Source organism: Lissotriton helveticus, chromosome 2_1 (assembly GCF_964261635.1).
Source record: "Lissotriton helveticus chromosome 2_1, aLisHel1.1, whole genome shotgun sequence".
In the NCBI taxonomy this organism is placed as follows: Eukaryota; Metazoa; Chordata; class Amphibia; order Caudata; family Salamandridae; genus Lissotriton; species Lissotriton helveticus.
This window is the reverse complement of record NC_136059.1, coordinates 1255976195-1255999804: the sequence shown is the minus strand read 5'-3', so window position 1 is coordinate 1255999804 and position 23610 is coordinate 1255976195. Positions and strand designations below refer to the sequence as shown.

General features: G+C 44.0%; 1 protein-coding gene across 1 annotated transcript in view; it reads left to right on the top strand.

Annotated features, from left to right (window-relative positions):
• Positions 1-23610, top strand: part of EIF4E (eukaryotic translation initiation factor 4E) — a 262801-nt gene that overhangs the window by 64289 nt on the left and 174902 nt on the right. Inside the window, exon 2 of the mRNA XM_078676211.1 lies at positions 4937-5034. Within this exon, the coding sequence (XP_078532337.1) occupies positions 4937-5034 (98 nt within the window). The remainder of the gene's footprint in view (positions 1-4936; positions 5035-23610) is intronic.

The following is a 23610-nucleotide window of genomic DNA, read 5'->3' as shown; positions in this document are numbered from 1 at the left end:
TCACAAATAATAAGATATTCTTGCGTTACACTGCATATCTTTTTTGATCCCCTGGTATTTGCACTATATGATGAATAAGGTCCTGATGAAGGTGGCCTAGAGCCGCCGAAACGCGCGTAGACCTGCTATAAGGGCCGAAAATTACATCTTGGAGCCCTAGAACAACAATAGCTTTGTGACCTAGCTAACTTCAATCCAGTTCCTTTTTAGGTCTCGCCTGTCGATGCGCATGCGCATCGAGCTTGCGAGCCTATTGCGGCTTTAACAACGTTTAACTAAGAAGCAAGGAATCGTGGCGATTCCTTGCAGTGCCCGTGACTTTTAAGCTCAATGCGCATGTGCATTGAGCTTAAAAGCGCGTGCACAGCCACAATCTCCCTCAGCCGCATTACTCCGACACCTTTTGAAGTGAAGCTTAGCTTCACTTCAAAGGCCCCGGCTTCTTGACACCGACATGCCGCTCTCCCCGCTCCGCCCCCTCCCCTGCCCGCCGTGTGCATTTCTCCTCCACCCCCTCCCCACAGCAATGCCCTCCGTCTTGTTTGGCTTTGAAATTCTGGACACCCTACTTCAAAGCCCCAGGCACCCCATCTGCTGCCTTCCGCCTGGCATGTGTTTGGTGGATCCCAAAGGCGACGCTACACCGGTTCCCTCTCTTGCTCTCCTCCCCCCTACTCTCTCGTGCTCCCCTGATACCGTCACTTGTTCTGTCTCCTCAGATGCGGCTCCCTACTCCTCCCCCTGCTTGTTATTCGAAGGATGCGTGCTTTTTAACATGCACTCCACTGCAGATAAAAAATAAATAAATAAACGTGGGATGCCGTATCTCCCTCTGCCCCCACCTGCCCTTTGCCTGCCTCGGTTTACTTATGGCGGTGGTATGTCAGGTCTGTTAAACCTTTCCCCCTCTGTCGATACTTTCAACAATGCGCACAGTTATACACAGGGTGCTGCCGCTTTAAATTACCCCTGCACAAAGCTCGCTGACTGCCTGCAGATTTCAAACTCCCCCCGGCCGTTCAATAGACTTGGCGGTTATCATGCAGTAAGAATACTGTAATTAGTTTCACTTTACAAGAGGAGGTAGCTGTATGCTTTCAGAGTTTGGGCAATTATTTTTAATAGAAGTCTGCGCACCTTTTAATAGCAAGCACTCGCACAGCGGATCAAAATAAAAGCCTTGTAGCGCTTCTCACAGAATTTACATGGTTGGGTCAAGGGACTTTTAAATATTTCTGGCTTTTCACTATGACGCCTGCATGTGGCTCACGGTGGGCTAATAGGTTTTAATCCTGCACAGTGGTAAACACTTCCACTTTCAAACAGTGCTGCTGGGCGGCAGCTATCAAACACGTCATACGTGTCCACTATTCACTGTAAGCATGGGTTTAGCATGGGTTTATCACTCTGCTTAGAGCATCACTGGCATGTTTTTTTTTCCATTTTGTATATATTTGTGATAGCATGAACACACACACAAAAACACACACAGTTTTGGCACTGACTATCGCAAGCGCATGTAAAACTCACGGTTATCATTAACAGAATGGATTTTTATAAAAGCACAACAAGGGTCTCTTTGACTCTGTAACCTTTTGGTGCGCACACACGGACTATATCGCTTCTACACAGTAAATTTTCTGGCTGCACTGTCAGCACAACATATAGATCGTGATTACCAACGCCACTCATCCATTTGCAAAACGAAAAATGTAAAACTCTTCTATTGCGAGACCTATTGGCTATGCCAATGCTTGTTCTATCTGAGTATGTGGTTTGATTGTGGTATGACTGGCAGCACGTGAGTATGTTGATTGGTATGGTTGTTACCAAGGGGTATTACTCTTGTTGTTTATATTTTTGACTTTTTGTGTTATTTGTGATTTTTTGTAACAAATAGATGTATTCTCTATGCAATTCTTGATTCAAAACAGTATTTATATGAATTTATATTTATAAAAAATAAAAATAAAATATATAGAATTTTTGAGTAATTTTTGTCTAGAATTAACTTTCTTTCTGTCACCTATCTTTGACATTCATAGATGTATACACACAATTGAAATATACGGCCACTGAAGGAACTTCCCTTACTTTATATTTGGTTCTGTTCCCCTCTGTTCCTTGGCCATAATTTGTTCTTTTGAGGGGGTCCCATCGAACATGTTGCTATTAATAGTGTTTCCCCTTTTGACACCTAGTCCCTGGTTGAACAAAGACTGATTTATCCACTGACTTCCTGGAGCCCCAGAGAATTAATCAGAGGCTATTTACTGATAGACCAAAGGCGGTTTAAGTATCTGGGCGTATGTCACCAGGATTTAAGAAGATTTCTTTGAGGGGAAAAACCCCTATATTGTATAATCACTCAAGTTGCCACTTTCACAACTAAGGAGGGCGGACTTGTTTATAAAGTTATAGTGCTCCCCAAATGTACATATGTTCTACAACAGTGGTTCTTAACCTGTGGTTCGGGGACACATGCAGGGCTCGAAAAATCCACTCGCCCGCTCGCATTTGCGAGCCAGATTTAATTAGGGCAAGCTATTTTTGGGTCGTACTCACCCTTTCTGGCGAGTAGGAAGGAGGTCTGGCTTTTTTTGGGTCATACTCACCCTTTCTGGCGAGTAGGAAGGAGGTCTGACTTTTGACCTCTGTCTCTGAAAGCAAATCAAATGTGACAAAATAGCAAGATTTAAAGGCATCTTTAATCCTCACAAAGTTAATGATCAATAAAAATGCCTTTAAATCTCATTAACTAGTCCCATTTGTTCACAGAGGTCAAGTGCACTACAGTTAGGAAGAGTAGATTTTTGAAGTTACTAGACCTGCAGGTTTAGTAAGACTGTTTTGATTTTTCGAGCCCTGACCTGGTTGTCTGCAATGCCTACTCAAGCGGTCTGTGACTTCTTAGGAAATAGAATAATAGATGCATTTTGTGTATATAAATGAAGAAGCAAAATGTAAAATTAAAACTTTAGAACATTCTGTAAACGTGAAGGTATTTGAAATTGGAGGCTAAAAATTAAGTTGGTATCTTCAGGTTGATGCTCGGGAACAGAGCAGTTGCCCCAAACCAAATATACCAGAAGTCTTCAAACTTTTTTGTCTGAGCCCCCCCTTGAGCAAAATGTTTTGAGGTCGGGCCCCCCTCCAAAACTTTGTTTAGATTAGGGGAGTGGGAAGGACAAGCTATATTCAAGGGGGCAGGCACCCCGGCAAACAATAATCACAGAGCTAAATGACCCATATTTACAATACTTGTGCCTCAATAGGTACTGGTACTCTAACAAAACAATGGCACTCATAGGTACCATTGAGAAGAAATTCAAATACTCAAAGACCTAATTAGCCGCCACATGCAATTAATGCTGTCCGCAATGAGTCACAAATATATCCACCATATGTGTTTTTGAGAACATTTATCAATTTCCTTAGTGCACAATAACAGACACGTGAAACACTTGATTCACTGAACATATTAAAAAATGAGCAACGTGTCCACGCTGAAACAGAACCACAAGGAAAAGAAAATATCTTTTGACGCCTGCAACTTTACCAAGCAAACTAACAACATGGGGACATTGAAACTAACAACATGGGGCCATTAAAAGGCCAGAAGACTACTAAAGATGATTTCTTGTAGTTGTTCCTTTTGAGAAACACATATGTACAGGAGTATGCTGCATGGAAATCTATTTGTATTTTCCCCACATTTGCCCACTTATTCCCCTGTTGCTCTCCTAGTGTACATCTGACATACCACCAACCGTCTACCATTTTTGATTTCCATAACCTCTTGCAATTTTCTATTTGCCTTTTCCATCCATAGCATGTTCAATTCATCTTACTATTCTACTTAACGCCTGATCTTTTTCCTCTAAACTTCTGTCCACCTTCCTCCTCTTCCTGTCTTCATAGCCCTCCACCCCAACTCCTTAATGCCCCAACTAATTCTAATAATATAGAATCACGTGCACTTTTTTCCTTAAACAATCACTCCACTACAGACCCAAAAAGTAAATAACAAACATTACAATTTATGACGCCAATAGCTTTAACTTTTACAAATGCCAGACCTTTACTGTGAAAACACAAAACACGTACTTACATTGGTTCTCATGTGCATGAAATGAGAACATCTGAAAGAAACCGCCAGGCAGCAGCGCCCGCATGCATGTGGTTCTTCTCTGTATACAAATGACGCCAGTGATAATTCCAATTTGAGGTGTTTTGCTGTTTGAGTGGTGCCTGAACCCTGTATCGAGGGGCTTCTGTATATCACATTTCTGTATTCATAGCTTGACTGACACAGCTCAACATTCTGTTCCAACCTCTTGCAAGACCGTTCACTCCAATATGGTCCTCAACTGGAAATAGAATGCATACAATGGTATGCATTACGGTGTTACCAGGGCAGAGGCCTTTGACTGAGCCACCGCACAAGTCTGTGCACCATAGAGCCATCTGAGATGACTTGATAACTGGTGCGTGCGCTGTGCCTCGCGCTCACCACATTTCTTTTTAAGGAACCTCGACCCTGGCAGCACCATGCATCTGCAGAGGTATTTGCGCCCCCTTGGGAACCCATCCACTCCAGTACAATTAAAGTGCAAGTAGTGTAAACTTGGAACGCCAGTGATAAATAGTCCCCCTGCATCATTCTCGCCAGTAACCTCTCAATGTACTGGGGCACCAAGAAGGGACCTCACAAATAGTTCTAAACGTTGGCGGTGCTCATATGGAAATCCTTCAGTAAAAGTCTTTGGAATGAAAATTGAACGTAAAAGACATCTAGCATTGAGACCGTATTGAAGTTACACTTTCATTGTCCTGATCTTTATTTGGTTTTGGGATTTAGAATCTTTCGTACTTTGACAGTTGAATGTCCAGCTTCAACACAAACCATTATCTTTGTTTTTGATTGTCCCTGCAGGAAATCACTGCCAACACCACAGCTTCAGAAGAAGAGAAGAGCGAATCTCTTGAGGTTGCCAACCCTGAAAACTACATTAAGCATCCACTACAAAACAGGTGAGATTATGTGCAAAGATTTCTTCTCAGTAGTACTAGTTTAGCCACATTTCTCAATTTTTGAGAATAGCCTTGTATTTCATGGGAACACGTGTTGCATCATTTTAGTAACTTTGATCCCTTTGAGCTTGAAACAAAATTTTTGTTTTGGTTACAATCTATAGATTATGCAGCAAATCATGGATTTTGAGGCAAATCCATAAATATGGGGAAAACACTGCTGCTGCAGAATTGCATAATTCCAGTGGTCCTGCCAATTATTTATTGTGTTGCAGAGGTGTGACTCAGAAGCGCTGCTGACACCGGAGAACATATACAGGCTACCTTTTTAGTATTTGACAGCACTTGGCTGAAATATGAACTGCAAAAAAGTAGCCTGATTAAAAGAGGTATTTCTGAGGCCAAAGCCTCGTTCCTTCTCCTTTTTCTCACCCCCGGGCCAAAAGCATTGTTTTTTTGTTTTTCTTCTCTTCTTTCTTTGCTGATTACCCTTTATGTGGATTCCCCCCTATTGAGTGATGGGATAAGCTGAGAGTTGCTGACAAAGTGCCATGAACTGAGAAAATTTACCTAGAGCGCACTCTGATCCCACAAGCACAATTTGGTTTCTGCCAAAGCCAAGAATGACTTCTATAAAAGATATATTCACCAAGGCTAGTTCACAATTAGCTAATTCACTGATCTGACTGACCTCCACAAGGCTGGAATGGAACGAGTCGATCCAGGGATTGGAGATCTGGTGCGTCCAATCACCCGATCTTTCATGGAGGAATTATGCCAAGGCATCCAGGATGACATTGTTCGCCTTTACAAACGTGTTGCAAAGACTTACACAAATTTAACCAGACGTGACATCCCTAAGGCACTGAGTGGAGTCACTTGTGGAAACCAAAGATGCACGATGTAGGAAGCTGGCTCTGTATATACTTTACCAAAGTAAGTTATAGTGTACACGGAGTCCAGGGAGTCCCCAGACGTATATTAGAGGGTACATTAGGTAAATACGAACAGCTCTTTATGTGGTAGTGTGGGCAAGCAGTTAGGCTTATCCAGAGGGTGTGTTAAGCATTTATTGTATTCCCTCAATCAAGACAGATGGCGCACACACTGAGATTAAATTCGGACCAATTGGGTAAGTGTAAAAAAGGTATACTTGTATTTTATTTCTACAACCAGGCAGGACTTGGTACAGTTAGGTAAAATATACTTTCAATTGTAAACCTTTACACAAAAATGTGGATTTACAATTGTTGCAGGTTGGTATGGTTTTAAAAAGTAGGTTATAATGCACAGTAATTAATTTTGAGAATACTTGTTTACTTTCAGATTATTTGATTACTGGGGGTGGTATGCCTAGATACCGCACTTCAGGATCTCACCGTAAAAGGTAAGTAAGACTTTTCTTGGTTTAAGTTATAGTTCGTTTTCCCCATACAAAACAGCAGTTCAATACTTATAGCATTTTAGGCCCTATGTGGAAAAAATAGTCTTCGGTTTCACAGGTAAGTACATTTTTTACTAGTGGGAGTTTTGGGGGTTAGGACTAAGGCTTCCCAAGGTCTAGGTAGGTATTCAAGTTGCACCACCAGCAGCACTGGGGTGGCGGGGTGCAGAGTGGAGGGGCCCAGTGGTAGTCAATGGGGTTAAGGGGGCCTTTGGTTGGAGACTGCTTGTGAGCATGCCATTCAGGTGTGTTAGCAAAGCTCCTGGGGTTGAGGTCTGCACTGCAGGGGACAGCGTTCAGCCCAGGGGCTGCACCACCTGCAGAACTTGGGCGGCAGGGTGCAAGAAGACGTCGGGGACACTATGATTCTCAATGGGGACCTTCAGTTCGGCAAAGTTGCTGCAGGCTCGGGCAGGGAGACTTCCTTAAGGCAGCCACTGGCTGGAGAGGTAAGGGGGGTTCTTGGGGGATGCCTGGACAACGTCGGTTGGGCCACCCAAAGCTGTGGGGCGTCAGTTGCAGGGGGTGTCTTTTGAGGTCTGGTTTCTTTACCAGCTCCGGGTGCGGTTGGGGGACCCTTCAGGTTGAGGCTGCAGGCTTCGCTTTGAAGCTTGAGGGAGGTCGGGATCACCAGATCCCAGGTCAGGATCCCTGGAGAGACCTCGTGGTGTTGGCCAGTCTAACTCGGGCTGTGGGTGTCTGGTGCAGAATCGCGGAGTCGACGATTCCGGATTCTGGTCTTGGAGTCTTTGTTGAGCAAATCCATTGCTCACAGTAGACCGTCTGTAAGGTGAGTTCAGGGCAGGTCCCCCGGGCTCTGGCAGGCTGCTGGACAAACCGTTTTCTCGCTGTAGGCAGGTCGGAGTCTGGACAGGCTGTTAGGGCTGGGGTCAAAGCAGTAGGTGTGGCTGTACCCTTACCTGAGGGCTAGTGCACCCTGCAAGAGGGGTGACTTACCTAGGCCTCAGGCAGTGGGTTGCATGCATGGCACACAGGTATGTGTTCCATGTCGATTCTTCACTTTTCTCTGCACCAAAACACGCAGCCTGCTATGGCAGTTTGTGTTAAGATACAGGGCTTCTAAGGGTGGCACAATATGTGCTGCAGCCCTTAGAGGCCTTCCCTGGTCACAGTGCCCATGGTACATTTACATGGCTCTTATCTGTGACCAAAGATTTGCCAATTGTGGGTACAAAGGGAGAACACAGGCCATGGAAACCTGATTGGGAGGGATCCAGGGCACATCAAGGCAGGTTGCATCAGATATCGGAAAAAAGTGAGGGGTAAACATGCAAAAAGGGACACTTTCCTACACACGAAGCAAGCAAAATTGAGGCCATGGGACGAACTATACAATGTAGATGAACAGAATCTCGATTTGCAATTGCATTTAGAAGACCTAGAGAACTAATGGTAACAGAATGTCAGGATTAGAGGTGTTGTCAAATGCGGAGATAGAAAACTTTGAGACATATTTTAAGAAACTCTTTACACTCCTACCAGAACTGTCTGATAATCTGGACCAGGCTCACAAGACTGGTCCTACGACACACAAGAATAGTAACCCACCAGACAACCTAACCTGTGTGCAATATTACCTGGAAAAAAACTTCTTCCAGGATTTTCCTGCAATTACTCTCCAGAAAAGGTGACTATTTTATCCGGTTACCGCATTTATGAGAACTAAAGGACTCCATTACTGATGGGACCACACCTTCAGAATCATTCTCCTCCCAATGGAGTAACAAGCTTCTTGCTGGCTGCATCACAGACTTTAGACTCCTAGTTACTTCCATGTGGACAACATTGGATCTTAAGTGAGGTCCATAAGGGAAGCCACATGTATTGCAGGGCGCAGTCCTCCCTGCTTCCTGTGGTAATTTGGACTGTATTAGAGATGGGGGCTGCATACAAGGTTTGTTGGGGATATTGTGTAGAGTGCATGTTGTTTAAGACAGGCAAGGGTTGATGCATCCAGGCCTTTGGCCTCTTTTTGCAGCGGGTGTCAGATTAATTGTTTAGTTTTTAGTTGTTTACTTGATGTATTGTATCAATAATCCTATAGATAGACCTAACTCTCTGGCAAAGAGGATTGCAGTGCTTGCTGTTCTTCTTGCCAGATTCTGGCAGCCATATATGCCTAATCGAAGATATGCACCTAATCAAAAAACACCCAGGTGGTTTCCACCCCAGTACCTCCTTCGACTGCACAAAAAGGGGAGAGTGGCCATTGTCATCCTCATTTTTAGGGGAGGTTAAAGAGAATGTTGTGTTCCTCAATGGTAGAGGACTTGCGCTTAGAATGGCCGTTGAGACCATTTATAGTTGCATCTGTTAATGCCCCAGTGAAAGGCTGGGTACATTTTAGCATCAGTCGAAGTTAAAGTTGGAATTGCCAGATTGAAACTCCAGAAAGTACCTGGTCCTGATGGCTTCATGGGCTTAAAAAAATATATATGTATATCCTTCTCCCCCTTACTAGTTCCCCTCTCCACATGCATTCATTTCCACATGCATTCATGCATATCCTCTATATTGGGCAAAGAACCGACACTGTGCTACTCCTCCTGCCTGAGTTCTCTGTTCAATATTGATGCCAAAATTTTAATGTAAGTTATGGCCTGTTGGCTGGGGCAGTATGTGCAGGGAATTATCGGTACAGGCCACGTTGGATTCATCTTTGGTAGGAGCACTTTAGATAAAACCAAGCTGGCCCTCAGCCTGATTGTACCTTGAGCTCATAAGAATGCCTTACTCTTATCCAACAATTTTGAAAAAGCTTTTAACAGGGTGCATTGTCCATTCTTGTGGAAGGTTTTGGAGGCTGATTGTTTTGGTACCAAATAGAAAGCATGGATGGCCAGTAGCTATGCAGACCCAACAGGCAGCTTCTGTTAGTAGAGATACCATGGACCTGTTTCATAAAGAGAGGGCTGCAAGAGAGGGCTGCTCATGGCCTCTCCCTTCTTGTTCACTTTATATGCAGAACCACTGATGGCAAGATTAGGACCCAGTGAGAAATCAATACAGGGAAAGAAAAACACAATCTGTTTATAGGCAAATGTGTTGTTGAACCTAACCGATTCATCTCTCTCCCACCTCTCCTCAACATGGTTGGCAGATTTGGTAATGCCTCAATAATTAAAATGTATTTGTAGAAGTCCCAACTCTTGAATCCATCAGTCTGAGCTGGGTGAGTTTCTCTCCAGACCTATTAAGTGATTCTAGCACGGCGGTTAATGAGAATTATTAAAATTGCAACATATTGACTATACACTCCCAGCAAAATACACATATGCGTATGGCAGTAAACATTACTTTTACAGGAGAAATTGCAGCTATCCGGGAGTTGTCCTCCATCAGATGCTTAAAAAGGTCTTCGGTGTCATTGATCAGATGTTTGAGGTTAAACTGATTAGTCTCCTGTTGTACATCAATCTTGTCGTGTATTTCTATAGGTTCTGAATCGATCCCCCTATTCCTGACCCTATTCTGGTTAAACTAACTAGCTAGTTAACTAACAGTCAGCCCATGAGGCAAGAACAGCCCCCATGATGCAGATACCGTTATCTGACGCAGTCACACTACGGCACAGGAACGTGTTATCTGATTAGGTCATAACGCTTGAGATCTAATTAGACAAGCGACATCCCTCCAGCCCCTGATAAGGCATACGACGTTCTCATAACAAATCAAACCTATGACAACCTGGATAATCCGTGCGGCCATTGTTTTGATTTCACAGAGGACTTTTGCAAAAGAATGTGCTAACGAGCAAGTCGTATGACATCTTTATTGACGTACCTATGTCCATCCTTACGTCAATCTCGGCACCTTTAAGGTATAAATATTGCCGACCTTGCCCTATGCAAAGACACGCGTGGTGACAGGACGGAGCAGCCACACTTGCCGAAGCCGAGAGCAGAAGCAGACCCCGCTGGCAGCAGCCCCGCCTTCCTGACGCGCTGAGAGACGCGCTGCTATCTCAAGCCGAGAGACCCAGCACCGGCGCTTCCGGGTAGCCCTCGCAGGCAGCCTGGAATATCGAGAGCAGAGAAAGAGATACCATTCCTCATTCATCCTAAATTCCAGGTACAGAACTGAATAACCCCTCACAGAGAATTCTTTAGTTATTCACTTGGCAAAAAACAAACTTAACTTAAACTGTAACTTTCTATTCCCGCCCACGCATTAGACTTAGGTCAGGTACACGGGGTAGGCGTATTTAGAAACACCAGTTGAGTACGTTTAGTCAAATGTATATGTGTATGTAAATATATTTTAATCATTTTAAACATCATATGGCTCAGAAACCATATCAATGTTTTTACAGTATTATTTTATACTATTGCTTTTAATGTATGCACTTTACTTAACTATAAGTATTGCAATAATATCGATCCATTTCTCTTGTATGAGAAAAGAGACTGATCAATAAATAACACCTTTTTATTGAACACGCCCGTCTCTTCCTTTTCTCTACAATCTGATGAGACTAAGAATGCACGTACTGACTGAGTAAAATAATTGCCTTGTGCTCACACGACTCTTGAGATTGACTCTTGATTAGGGGAGAGCAAAGTTGTCATGTTCTATGGTTGTCAGAAACTAAATCCCTTCTTGTCTAATCAGGGAAGTTAATCCTTCCTTGAACATTCGAGAAAGTTTCTAGCGAACTCTGAGCTTAGCTGGCAAACCCAAAAATTAAGTCTAGTATCGACAGTAGTAGACCTAGTTAACGTCTGGTCTAGGCCTTTACTGCTGTAGGTACTATTCCAATGCGCAGAGCCTATTGGGAAAATAGGAACTACACTACATGGCGCTTCTTTCCGATTTCTGCGAGGAATTCTGAAAAGAAGCGCCATGTAGTGATACTGGCTACCTTCTTTTTTGGAAATTGTAATTTCTTTTTTAGCTGAGCAGGTTCCTTGTCTTTGGACTTGGCGTGCTCTTCTGATCGTCCTCTTCTTTCCGATTTCTGCGAGGAATTCTGAAAAGATTGAGAGGGACGTGTATCAATGTCTTGATATCTATCAGGTTTTTTAATATTATCCCTATTTCTAAGGTTATATCTATTCCCAGAGGGGTCACTCTGCGGGACCTCTGTCTTCGGTTTGGAGATTTTTCTCTTCGCCTAGGAGACCTTCCTCGGGACTGGAATTTCTTTTTTTTAGGATTGGATTGTTTGTTTCCATCCCAGTTCTTTTTTGGTGAATTATTATTATTAAATATTTTTTCTGGACTTGTAGTCAGTTGCGGTTTTACTGGTATTCCACCTAGACTATCTCTGCCTAGTTCTTCATAGGATTTTTCTATGATTCTGGCAATTTCAGCTGGTTGGTCTGCTATATCTGTCTCTTTTAACCTCTGGCGGATCGCCACGTTTGCTGCTTCACCTTTTATGTTGGCTAGTAATATAGCCGAGACCTGCTTGAAGTCTTTCAGTAATTTCATACCAAGAGTTAAAGCAGGTTCTGGACCGTATTCATCTTGAATTTGTTTTAGCACATCTGGTATCACCGAAATGGATGGGACACCGTGCGTTTTTGTGTAGATGGAAGCAAAGACTGTACCCCAAGTGTCACAGTCCTCAATGTGTGGTGCGATTCCCATTGGGAGACATATAGTCAGAATCCTGTGTTTTTCCAGCGGGGTGGTGTCAGGAAACACCGCCTCTATTTGGGTGATTTTCTGTGCCAACCAGAATGGTATTTGTTCCCGTTTTGCTGGAACTTTACCTAGGCAGGATTGGATGTTCTGTGGTGTGATTTTATTTGTGTTCCCCTGGTGAGGGGTCAGCTGTGGAAGTTTAATCGCTGGCTGAATTGTTGAAGTCCGCATTACATACTGAACTAATTGTCTATGAATTTTTAGTAATTGTTTTAGCTGTATTAACAGCTGTGGTGCAGGCATCTCGTCGATGTCTGGATGTGGTGTGTATCCGGCTAAGACCGGCCACGTTGCTCCTGGTCTACCTAAAGGACCGAGCCTGGTTATATGATTATTATGTTTTAGGGCGCCATCAAATAAGAGCAAATGCTCTTGGAATTTGAGTGGTACTTCCACCTCCTCGAAAGGAGTGTATGTTTCAGGAGGTTCCTCTACTTTGTAATAGTGGAAGTACTTTGTTACAGCATTTGCTGCTGGAAAATGTATCCATGTATAATATACCTCTGTCTGCCGATATTCGTGTGCCTCAATTACGAATATGACTGTACCACCTCTAGGTGTCAGTCCATTTTCTATAAGTTTTAAGGTTATAGATCTCCTTTTAATGACCGGAATGAGTGTTATATTCGGGTCTGCTGCTTGCATGGTAGCATCAGCATCTGCGAGTTCAGTTGCTAATCTAACTGCCTCTCTTTCTTCATCACTGTCTCCCATTTTACTGACAGGATGGTATTATTTTTATTTGCAGATCAGGTTTCTTTATGGAAACAGAGATTAGATGCACAATATTTTGGAACTGTTTATCCTTCAACGTTGACTTGACCAAAAACCATACATAGGAGTTCCCTCCTGCGAGGTTTTGGAGGATATAACCTTTCACCCACTCCAGACGTCTTTGGAGTATTTGGGAAAAGGGGTCTGAGTGAGAAAGCACGACTGAGTTACTCTAAATGTCTTACGTTAGTTTTATCGCCCTTTCCAAACGCGTTGGGCGCCATGTAGTGTAGTTCCTATTTTCCCAATAGGCTCTGCGCATTGGAATAGTACCTACAGCAGTAAAGGCCTAGACCAGACGTTAACTAGGTCTACTACTGTCGATACTAGACTTAATTTTTGGGTTTGCCAGCTAAGCTCAGAGTTCGCTAGAAACTTTCTCGAATGTTCAAGGAAGGATTAACTTCCCTGATTAGACAAGAAGGGATTTAGTTTCTGACAACCATAGAAAACATGACAACTTTGCTTCCCCTAATCAAGAGTCAATCTCAAGAGTCGTGTGAGCACAAGGCAATTATTTTACTCAGTCAGTACGTGCATTCTTAGTCTCATCAGATTGTAGAGAAAAGGAAGAGACGGGCGTGTTCAATAAAAAGGTGTTATTTATTGATCAGTCTCTTTTCTCATACAAGAGAAATGGATCGATATTATTGCAATACTTATAGTTAAGTAAAGTGCATACATTAAAAGCAATAGTATAAAATAATACTGTAAAAACATTGATATGGTTTCTGAGCCATATGATGTTTAAAATGATTAAAATATATTTACATACACATATACATTTGACTAAACGTACTCAACTGGTGTTTCTAAATACGCCTACCCCGTGTACCTGACCTAAGTCTAATGCGTGGGCGGGAATAGAAAGTTACAGTTTAAGTTAAGTTTGTTTTTGCCAAGTGAATAACTAAAGAATTCTCTGTGAGGGGTTATTCAGTTCTGTACCTGGAATTTAGGATGAATGAGGAATGGTATCTCTTTCTCTGCTCTCGATATTCCAGGCTGCTTGCGAGGGCTACCCGGAAGCGCCGGTGCTGGGTCTCTCGGCTTGAGATAGCAGCGCGTCTCTCAGCGCGTCAGGAAGGCGGGGCTGCTGCCAGCGGGGTCTGCTTCTGCTCTCGGCTTCGGCAAGTGTGGCTGCTCCGTCCTGTCACCACGCGTGTCTTTGCATAGGGCAAGGTCGGCAATATTTATACCTTAAAGGTGCCGAGATTGACGTAAGGATGGACATAGGTACGTCAATAAAGATGTCATACGACTTGCTCGTTAGCACATTCTTTTGCAAAAGTTCTCTGTGAAATCAAAACAATGGCCGCACGGATTATCCAGGTTGTCATAGGTTTGATTTGTTATGAGAACGTCGTATGCCTTATCAGGGGCTGGAGGAATGTCGCTTGTCTAATTAGATCTCAAGCGTTATGACCTAATCAGATAACACGTTCCTGTGCCGTAGTGTGACTGCGTCAGATAACGGTATCTGCATCATGGGGGCTGTTCTTGCCTCATGGGCTGACTGTTAGTTAACTAGCTAGTTAGTTTAACCAGAATAGGGTCAGGAATAGGGGGATCGATTCAGAACCTATAGAAATACACGACAATCTTGGAATGACAGATTGACTCTTATCCACTTAAGTTGCAGAAGGTTCGTGCACAGAAATTTCTACTCTAACGAGGAGCAGGCTGGATTAGGGGATGGTCTTCTGGTCAGAGGGAGGTTTAAGGCGTGTTATAGCTGTTTAAGTTGTTTGGTTCATTGGGAACCTTTTAAAAATTGCACGTGGTAGTCTTTATCATAACCAGCAATATTGTCTTATTGCTTGTGCTTGACCCCGCTGGTCATAGAATGTAGGTGGATGTGGGTGTACCTCTATTAACTTAGCAAACAAGGTTATTCTAAAAACAAAACAGGCTATGTATTCGGTGTCTAGAGCACATACCACCAGAAAGAAAGAGGCTACAATGGCGTTCTTGGGTCAATGTCGTTCTTGGGTAATATACCCTTTTCAGACCTCTTTAAGGCTGCTACTTGGTTTACACCATACACATTTGCTAAACACTATCCATCTATCGTATGGACGTTCAGGCCTGTCAAGAGGCTCAATTGTGCCTTCCAATACTAAGAAATTTATTTCAGACCTCTTTATCATCTCCTTGCTAGCCACTGCTTTATGGAGTGCAATTCTTTGTAGTTTATGAAGAGCATATGATTTACAGCAGCACATGTTACAAAACTCAATGGTACTGAGGAAGGCGAAGAAGAAGCCCTAGTGGCGCGAAACCCCAACGGAGTCCACCCCATTGGTTTCTCTACCATGACCTGGCCTGTTGGTCACGGAGTCCTGCTACATGCTTGCTACTGCTGACATGAAAGTGTGACCATGTCATATTTGTTCACAACTATTATTTTCCTGCATCTCTGGAGTAAATATTCTGCAGTAGCAACTTTCCACCTCCATAAAGACTGTTAGTACACTGATTCCCCGTTGACAACTCCTGTTTCCCCTGTTTCTCTAATGCACCAAATCCTACAGACATGAGCCTTATCAAGACTCCGAATTCAGCCCTTCTAGGAAATGACTTTACTACCATATCTTCATCAGCGGTGTGGAATTTAATAAAATATCTACTTTTCCATGGGGCAGGTTGCTTCATAAATCCACTTGTCCCTTTTGTGCCATGTAAGGCAGCTACAAATTACAGCAGCAATCTCATTGTATAAGAGTTCTGATATAACCTCTCTAATTATGCCAGGGCTTGTACCATAGTAGGGTTGCATACTAGCAATTCCCTTATGCTGCCATGTTTCTGCAGGTCTACATACTGGGCTGAAGGTATTGGTAAGAAATAGTTCAAGGGTTGGAATGCCCATTGGAGTCTGTGCAAACCTACTAACATCCGTGTTGGGTTTGCACCAATTCTTTTCTAATCTTTTCCAGGACTGAAAAAGGTTGTAAACTTACTCCTGACAGTCGCAGACGTAAAACTTCTTCCAGGGTTGGGGAAAAAAGTGGTTAAAGGAAAAGTGAACTTGAAACATTAAGATTTTCACATGAGCCAATCTACACATGCACATGTGCTCATGCTAAAATGCAGTTCACAAATAATTTTTAGGAGTACTATTTCTTGGCCTACTTCTGTAAATTCTTGTGAATTCATGGAAACTATATATATGCACTTAATGCAAGGATATATACCATGGATGCACTTTTGAGACTTTTGTTAATAATTGGGCTTGTATTTAGGCATGGCGTTAACCATGACCAATTGTGTTTAATAAAATTCTGTCTCTCTCTCGCTCTCTTTTTCTGTCCGTCTATCAGATGGCTTCACTGTCAGCGACAGTATTCTGCTCTTTAACAAGGAGCATATTGGCACACAAAGTAGTTTTGTTCAGTGCCCGGAACTGCTGTGGCAATGTGTGCTTTTTGAGATTAAAATTAATTTTTGCTTTTGCCAATGCTTGTTAGAATGGTGAGGGCCCAGCAGCTCCCACACGGATACGGTTTTACAAAAACCATGCTTGAACAAGTCACGCATTGACAAAACCAAAAGGCTGACCACCAATTTCAGACCTACTGGCTTTGCCACTGCTTGTTTATTTTTGTTTCTGGTAATCGTATTTAAACTGGTTACACTGATTTTCCATTATGAATATTTTTGGGGAAATACAAGCATACATCAACATGTTGCTAAATGATGCTGCAAAGATATGGTACCTAAAATCTTACAGTAGCAAAATGGTTTTTTTCCTACTTGCATTTTTTTTAAACATTTTATTTTGAAAGCAAAGAATCATCACTCTTACTTTGAAGCTTCGGAAAATATTTGCATATAATCAGAGTGCATTTTGGGAGCATTATACATAGCCTCATATTACTAAACTTTGAAAAGGTGTATACACATTTATACTGAAACCACCGTCAGTAGTGCAGGCCGAGCTTACAGCGTTTACTTTTGGTGCTAACCCTAATAATAAAGGCTTTGCATTAATGAGCCATAAATACAAGCTTGAACAGCATTCAACCCATGTATACAAATATTGCCTTAACTGCAGACATTGCCCTTTTCTGATCCATAAAGTGATACTGTAAACTGGCAGCCAAAGGGTTTGTTCTGTAGGGGGTTGGGCCTTCTTGTCCCAAGGACAAAATACACTTGAAAGCCTGTTGCCCTTGACCCCAAACAATCTGTCCCGGGAGTCGGGCTGAAGGAATTCCACATCCCTGCTTCATGCTGCCTGGTGATGGAGTTATACGTTTCAGGCATAAGCATCCTCTTGGTGACCATGGAGTAACACTTGATCCTTTCTTCTAAGATCATCAATGGTGCGACAGTGGTCACCTAGGCGCTTAACCACCAATGGTTTCTGTCGGAGACCTGTCTGCCCCTTATGGAGCTTTGATAAGCAAATGTAGAGAACCTTATGGCACAAAAAGAGCAATGCCAAACCCATGGCCATGATCAGAACACCCGCTGCTGGACCTCTTCTAGTTATGTAGAGTATGTGCTTTCCCAGGAACTGCTTTAGTTTCCTTGCTCCCCTGCCTGTAATTTGTGTACTTCTGTGTTGTCAGCCACCCAAGCTCTCTCACCAATGCCTTTGCACAAACAAGTTTTCAAGCAAGCACATGGGATTTAGGAGTAAACAAAGTCTACCATCTTTAAGTTTCTGGGTTAAAAAAAAACGCGGAGTTTCCAAGGTTTAAAAAAACATTTTTTTTTTTTATTGGGATCTCTCAATCTTAATTGTGGTGGTGATGGTGGTAATCATGAATGTCAAGAGCTTTTCAGTTCCCTTGGATGTTTATGGCAGGCAAATACCAGTGCATTCAAGGGCAGTCATATTTTGCCCCATTGCACGAGTTCATGTGTGACCACCTGATTCTGCTGTCCTGTTAAAAAAAAAAAACAAAAAAAAAAAAGAATTATGTAGTCCGGGGTCCCAGGACATGGGCGGGAATGTTCAGTGCTTATGACTTTGAGTATACCCCTGGATGAGAACTAGGATTACAGGTAAGTAACTTCTCCTTGTTTGTGGTTGTACAAATTGACAGTCATAAATTGACATGATTTGCTAAATGAAACCTAGTGGGGTACTTGTCTCATGACTGATTTAAAATGATAGCAGTTTACAGGATCCCTGATTGGGTTTTAAAAGACTGACTAATCTGGGGTGATCTTCACTATGGAAAGACCATCTCCCTAGAATAGCATTGACAACTTTGCAAAATACTTTTGAAGTGTGTCCTGGGTTCGATAGGGTCGGTGAGGGTGGAGGGGACGGGGAGGAAGAGATGGAGTCAGAGACTTTAAAGAAAGTTTTAAGGGAAGGTTTTATTTTTATATAGGACTTCCTCCTTCTGCTCGTAATTCTCTCTGTGGCAAAGGCAGCTGGGTCGGTGGGTGGTTTTCTTATGGACTTCAGCTTGCTCTCAGTCAGGTGTCCGCTTGTCTCGTAGATTCCAGAAGCAGTCACCGAAATAAAAGGAGAAAAGGACGGATTTAGTGGAAGGATAGGGGACTCGGGAAGGTAAGGACCGGGAGTGAGGGTAACCAGTGCTCACAGTGAGAATATACTGCCGTAGTGCGGTGTGCTCGTGCAGGGAACAGGGGAGTTGAGGACTATACACAAGGCTATTCTCTAAACACTGTACAGGTTACTCAGTAGGCTGTAGCCGTCGTCCCACCCAGCCCGCCACTCTGCCCCGTACCTGTTGGAGCCACACTCCTCCCGTGGGAGCGTGGCGGGGCGACTCGTGGGAACGGTGGCCTCCTGGCTTCTACGACTCCTTCCTGGTCTGCAGGGCTCCTTCGAAACTCCTCTTCGTTCTTCCTCTCTTCTACGATGTGGTAAACTCCTTTCTCCTCCGGGAAAACGCCGTCCGCCCCTTCCTGGGTTCTCTCTTCTTTTGACGTCGGGATGCTTGTGGAGAGTGTGTCTCCGTTCGTTGTATACTCTCACTTAAAGGGATCCGTGACTTCCAGCTCCTGGTCTTGCCACCAGCGGTCGTGGTCTCGTACTGCCCACGCATCCCGCGGGCCGGCTTCAGGCTGCTGAAACAAGGGAAGGGATGTAGGTGAAAGCGGGGTGGCTGACCACCAGTCCATGTCCGGGGATTGTACCCCCATTGGGGACCCCACCCCGTCACATGGTGGAATATTAAACTGATGTTGAAGATAATACAAGACTGCCCAATTATTAATGGTTAGAGAATGGACCTTTGGCTTTCAAGAAGAGCTGGCTTTGAGAAGAGATATGCACACACTGGGCAAAAAACATGTTATCCCTGGACACATACTCTACCGAAAATGTGCCATCAAGGACAAAGGCTGAAAAGAAAAGTGGACATTTAGAGCACCGCTTTGGATGAGTTTCCAGCTACCTGTCCTGAATGCCGGAGTAGGGTTTAAAGGATGGAACACAGTTTACACCTTTCAACAGTTAGAGATATCTTGGATGCTTCTGATTAAAACATTCACACAACTACAAGCATAAAACCGCACAGGCAGAATCTCAGATATTTAACTACTTATAAGTCAAGTAGGCATTGCAAACCTATAATAAGAAAAAGAAATACTGTCGTAATGTTGAGGTAGTCACTATAGAGCTGGTTACTAGAATCGAAGGTCACAAAAAATGTAGTGTCACTTTCTTTCAGTACCCTTACGGGTTGTGAGAAGAGCGCTTCTGATTAAACGTTGGAGAGGGCACTGAGTTTTGGATTCTGTCTGGTCCATCTGAAGATCATGTTCCAGATTCATTTCACAAGGGCCCAGCTTCAGATGTTTGGGGGATTTAACAGTAATATATCTTGGAGCAGTTGGAATTAAATTGGCTCTTTTATTCACTTGTCTGGAGTTTTCGTGTGTCCAAAATTAATGGATCCCAATATATCCGGATGTACAAAGTGATATTGGGACTTAAACTGGGTTTGGCTTTACCATTTGTACTGCTAGTGGTATTCATTGATCAGGATCTGAATAGATAGCCATTTGCCATATTGGCATTAGTAGCATAAAGAGGTATAGCACAATGATAGGGTTGCCCCACTTTGTAGATATTTGGGGAATGGAGCTGTTACATGGATTAGTGCATAGATGCTTAGAGAATGGGCTATACATGAAAGGCATATCCTAAGGAATTCGAAAAAATCTGGAGAGCCTGGATAGATTGTTTTGGGTTCAATAGAATTGTATCTGAATGCCAGGAGGTTTTTCTTGCTTGACCACATACAATTGCAAGTGGCTTTTTTCCATACAAAAGATGTATTACTGTACACTATGCTGCATAGTTCTTTGTATGTTTCTGCTGACCATGTATGATGGACATATGGCTATCCCAATCGTCTCATGCTAAGCTTTTCTGCTACTGTGTGTTCTTATGAAAAATATAAAAACAAAACATTTAAAAATTGATAAATAGTACAAGTTCAGAGTACTAGACTTTTTGGCACTAAATTATGAGGATACTCTTACTGGTCTGACTTCTCAACCTGGGAGAAGGACTTCTAAAAAAAAGATTACTGAGATTACTTCCCAGCCCCCACAGTGCCTTGTCTCCTGGAGCTAGGAATTATGGACATTGTCTGTTGCCAAACTAATCCAATTTGTATACTTAGTCCGCCAGTGGGGGGCACCAGAGTTAAGACGTTATAGGGAGGCATTGAAAGAAGTTCTCAGCCTCTTGGCGGACCAGGGCTCATCAGTGAGCTCTTGTCTGAGCTCTCACCCTCTCCTAAGTCTGTTGACCCAGGCTTGGCACTCTAGGTCAAATGTGCTTAGTAGCTCTAGGATATGATAGTTGCAAAGACATACAATGGATCTTTTAACCAAAGACTTCCTTATTAGGAAGATGGTTACCTAAATATGAACATTACATTGATGAAGTCGAACACATATGGGCTACAACTTTATTCTAAAAATGTAGGTTCAGAATTCTCCCCTTAAACTTCATTACACACAACTGGACACTACTAACACACAATCAAAACGTTGCCATTCCTGTCCAGGATGAGGCTGAAACACACTTTTTATTTTTTTATTTACCAAAGTATACTAGCCATGGGGTAAAATTGATTAAGTACCTGTTGAATCTGAGAGAAATCTGTAGTGATAGATACCTTACCTTAGAATTACCCCAGGCGTCAAACTGGATCCGGAAAGTTTTCGTCAGCAGTCCCCCTGCGCGTCTGAAGGTGGCGTCGTGCGGCTCTGCGTCAGTCGTTGGCGTCATGGTCACCGAGATGACATCGCCGTAGCTACTTAGACACCGCCCTCGCGCGCTGATGTAATTTCCGTGCCAGCAAGCGCAGATCCGGAGAGAGCGGTACCCCCAGTCGCTTTTTGACTGAGTTTTTCGAAGTCTTGTTGTCTCTATTTTTTGAATTGATTGACTCCTGGTGCAGTATGTTATGTTATGTTATGTTAATAACATTTATTAGGCGCAACAGCTGCCCCAGCAAAGGGGCGTCCTGGCGCCAGATCATGTACACAACACAACAGATCAGGCTGAAAAGAGGGGAAATCAGATAACAGGGGAAAACAAGTGGGTTTTAATGGCCCGTCTAAAAAGAGTCAGACTATTAAGGGCACGAATGTGCACAGGAAGAGAGTTCCACAGATCAGCCGCCAGAACACGGAAGGAACGACCTCCCATCCTGCTCCGCCTGAACCTAGGCTTACTCACCAAATGGAGTGATTCAGATCTGAGGGACCGCGTGGGGACGTAAAAAGAGATGAGGCCCACCAAGGCGGGGGGAGAAGAAAGCTTCAGAATCTTAAATGTCAGACAGAGAGCCTTGAATTTGATTCTCTGTCTGACCGGAAGCCAGTGAAGAGAGGTCAGAACAGTCGAAACCGAACAACGTCTAGGAATGCCAACAATGGCCCGTGCAGCAGCATTCTGCACCCTCTGAAGCCTAGTAGCCTCCGCCTGGTTGACTCCTAGCAGCAAGGCGCTCCCGTAGTCAATCCGGGAAAGGATGGAGGCCTGAACCACCAGTTGCCGAGTGGGGGGGTCGAAGAATTTGAGGACTGGTCTCAGTCCTCGCAAAATACCATAACAGGTGGCTGCTGTCTTCTTCGTGTGGCTGGTAAAAGATAGATTAGAATCCAGCCAGACCCCCAGATTTTTAACTTCGGCCGCTGGAAGGGGGGTCACTCCTAGTTCGGAAGGCCACCACTGATCTCCCCAGAGGTCCGCCTGCTTCCCTACGATCAGGACCTCGGTCTTCTTGGCATTAAGCTGTAGGCAGTTGTTACGCATCCAGCTAGCCACAGCTATAAGTCCTGCCCGGAATCTGAGCGTAGTCACCTCAGGGTCCCCACTGAGTGTCACCGCCAGCTGCGTGTCATCGGCATACGATGTCATGGTGAGGCCAAATTGCCTGACGACAGCAGCCAGCGGCTTCACATACAAGTTGAATAAGGTGGGGCTAAGGGCAGAGCCCTGAGGGACTCCCAGTTCCAAAGGGTGAAGCAAGGACTGGCCAGGTGGTATAGCTACCTTGAAAAACCGGTCCGAGAGGAAGGAGCGGAACCACTGAAGAGCCTTCCCCACAATACCCACTTCCTCCAATCGCCGCAACAGAATGTCATGAGACACCGTGTCGAACGCGGCGCTCAGATCTAACAATAGGAGCGCCGCAGTCTGTCCCACGTCCAGCACCGACCGCAAGTGCTCGATCATAAAGAGCAAGGCAGTTTCAGTGCTGTGTTGTGCACGAAACCCATTTTGGCTCTCGTCAAGAATGTTATTACGAGAGAGGTGAGCAGACAGAATGGAATTCACGTGCGCCTCAGTGACCTTGGCGGTCCAAGGTAAGAGGGAAATGGGCCGATAGTTCTCCGGGAGTCAGAGTTGGTTTTCTTCAAAATAGGGCTGACCACAGCTTGCTTCCAGGATGGCGGCACCATGCCCTCACTGAGGGAGAGATTGATCAAGTCCAAAATGGGCTCCCGGCAGAGAGGCGGGAGGCGGGCGAAGAGCTCCGGCTTCAGTGGGTCTAGGGGGGAGCCAGATTTAATTTTGAGGCTCAGAGTGTCAAATACCCCGTTAGACATGGCCGGCAAGGTGGACAGAGTTTCGGACACCGAGACCTTCACATCATTCAGAGTATCCCCGGGATCAGATGGAATAAAACCACGGTAGATTTTCTGCACCTTCTCTACGAAAAAGGATGCCAGGTTTTCGCAGTGCGAGTCCGTGCATATTCCTTGCGAGGTGGCCCGTTTCCCCATCAAGTCTTTAAGTACTTTAAAGATTAACTTAGAGGGGTTAGGGCTATTGGAAAACTCAGCTGCATAATATGCGGCCCGGGTTTGACAAATAGCTCTATGGTAGATCTTAAGCTGAGCAAAGTACAGTGATTTTAACATGGGATCAAAAGATTTTCTCCAAGCCCTCTCTGCTTGCCGGCAGGTTCTCTTGAGCTCGGCAAGAGTCTCATTATACCAAGGGCTCCGATTTTTAGCATGACATTTTGCCCAACGCAAAGGTATAAGAGAATCGAGGGCAGTAAGGACCCAATTGCAGAACTGTTCATATCCCTGTTCTGCATTCTGCAGTTTGCCTAGTGGTTGCGCCTCCAAAATCCTGACAAACTCCTCTAGCTTGAGTTTGCGCCAATTGCGCTTTAGAATCTGTTTGTCAACAGGTTTAAGTTGAGGATTGTCAAGGGGACATA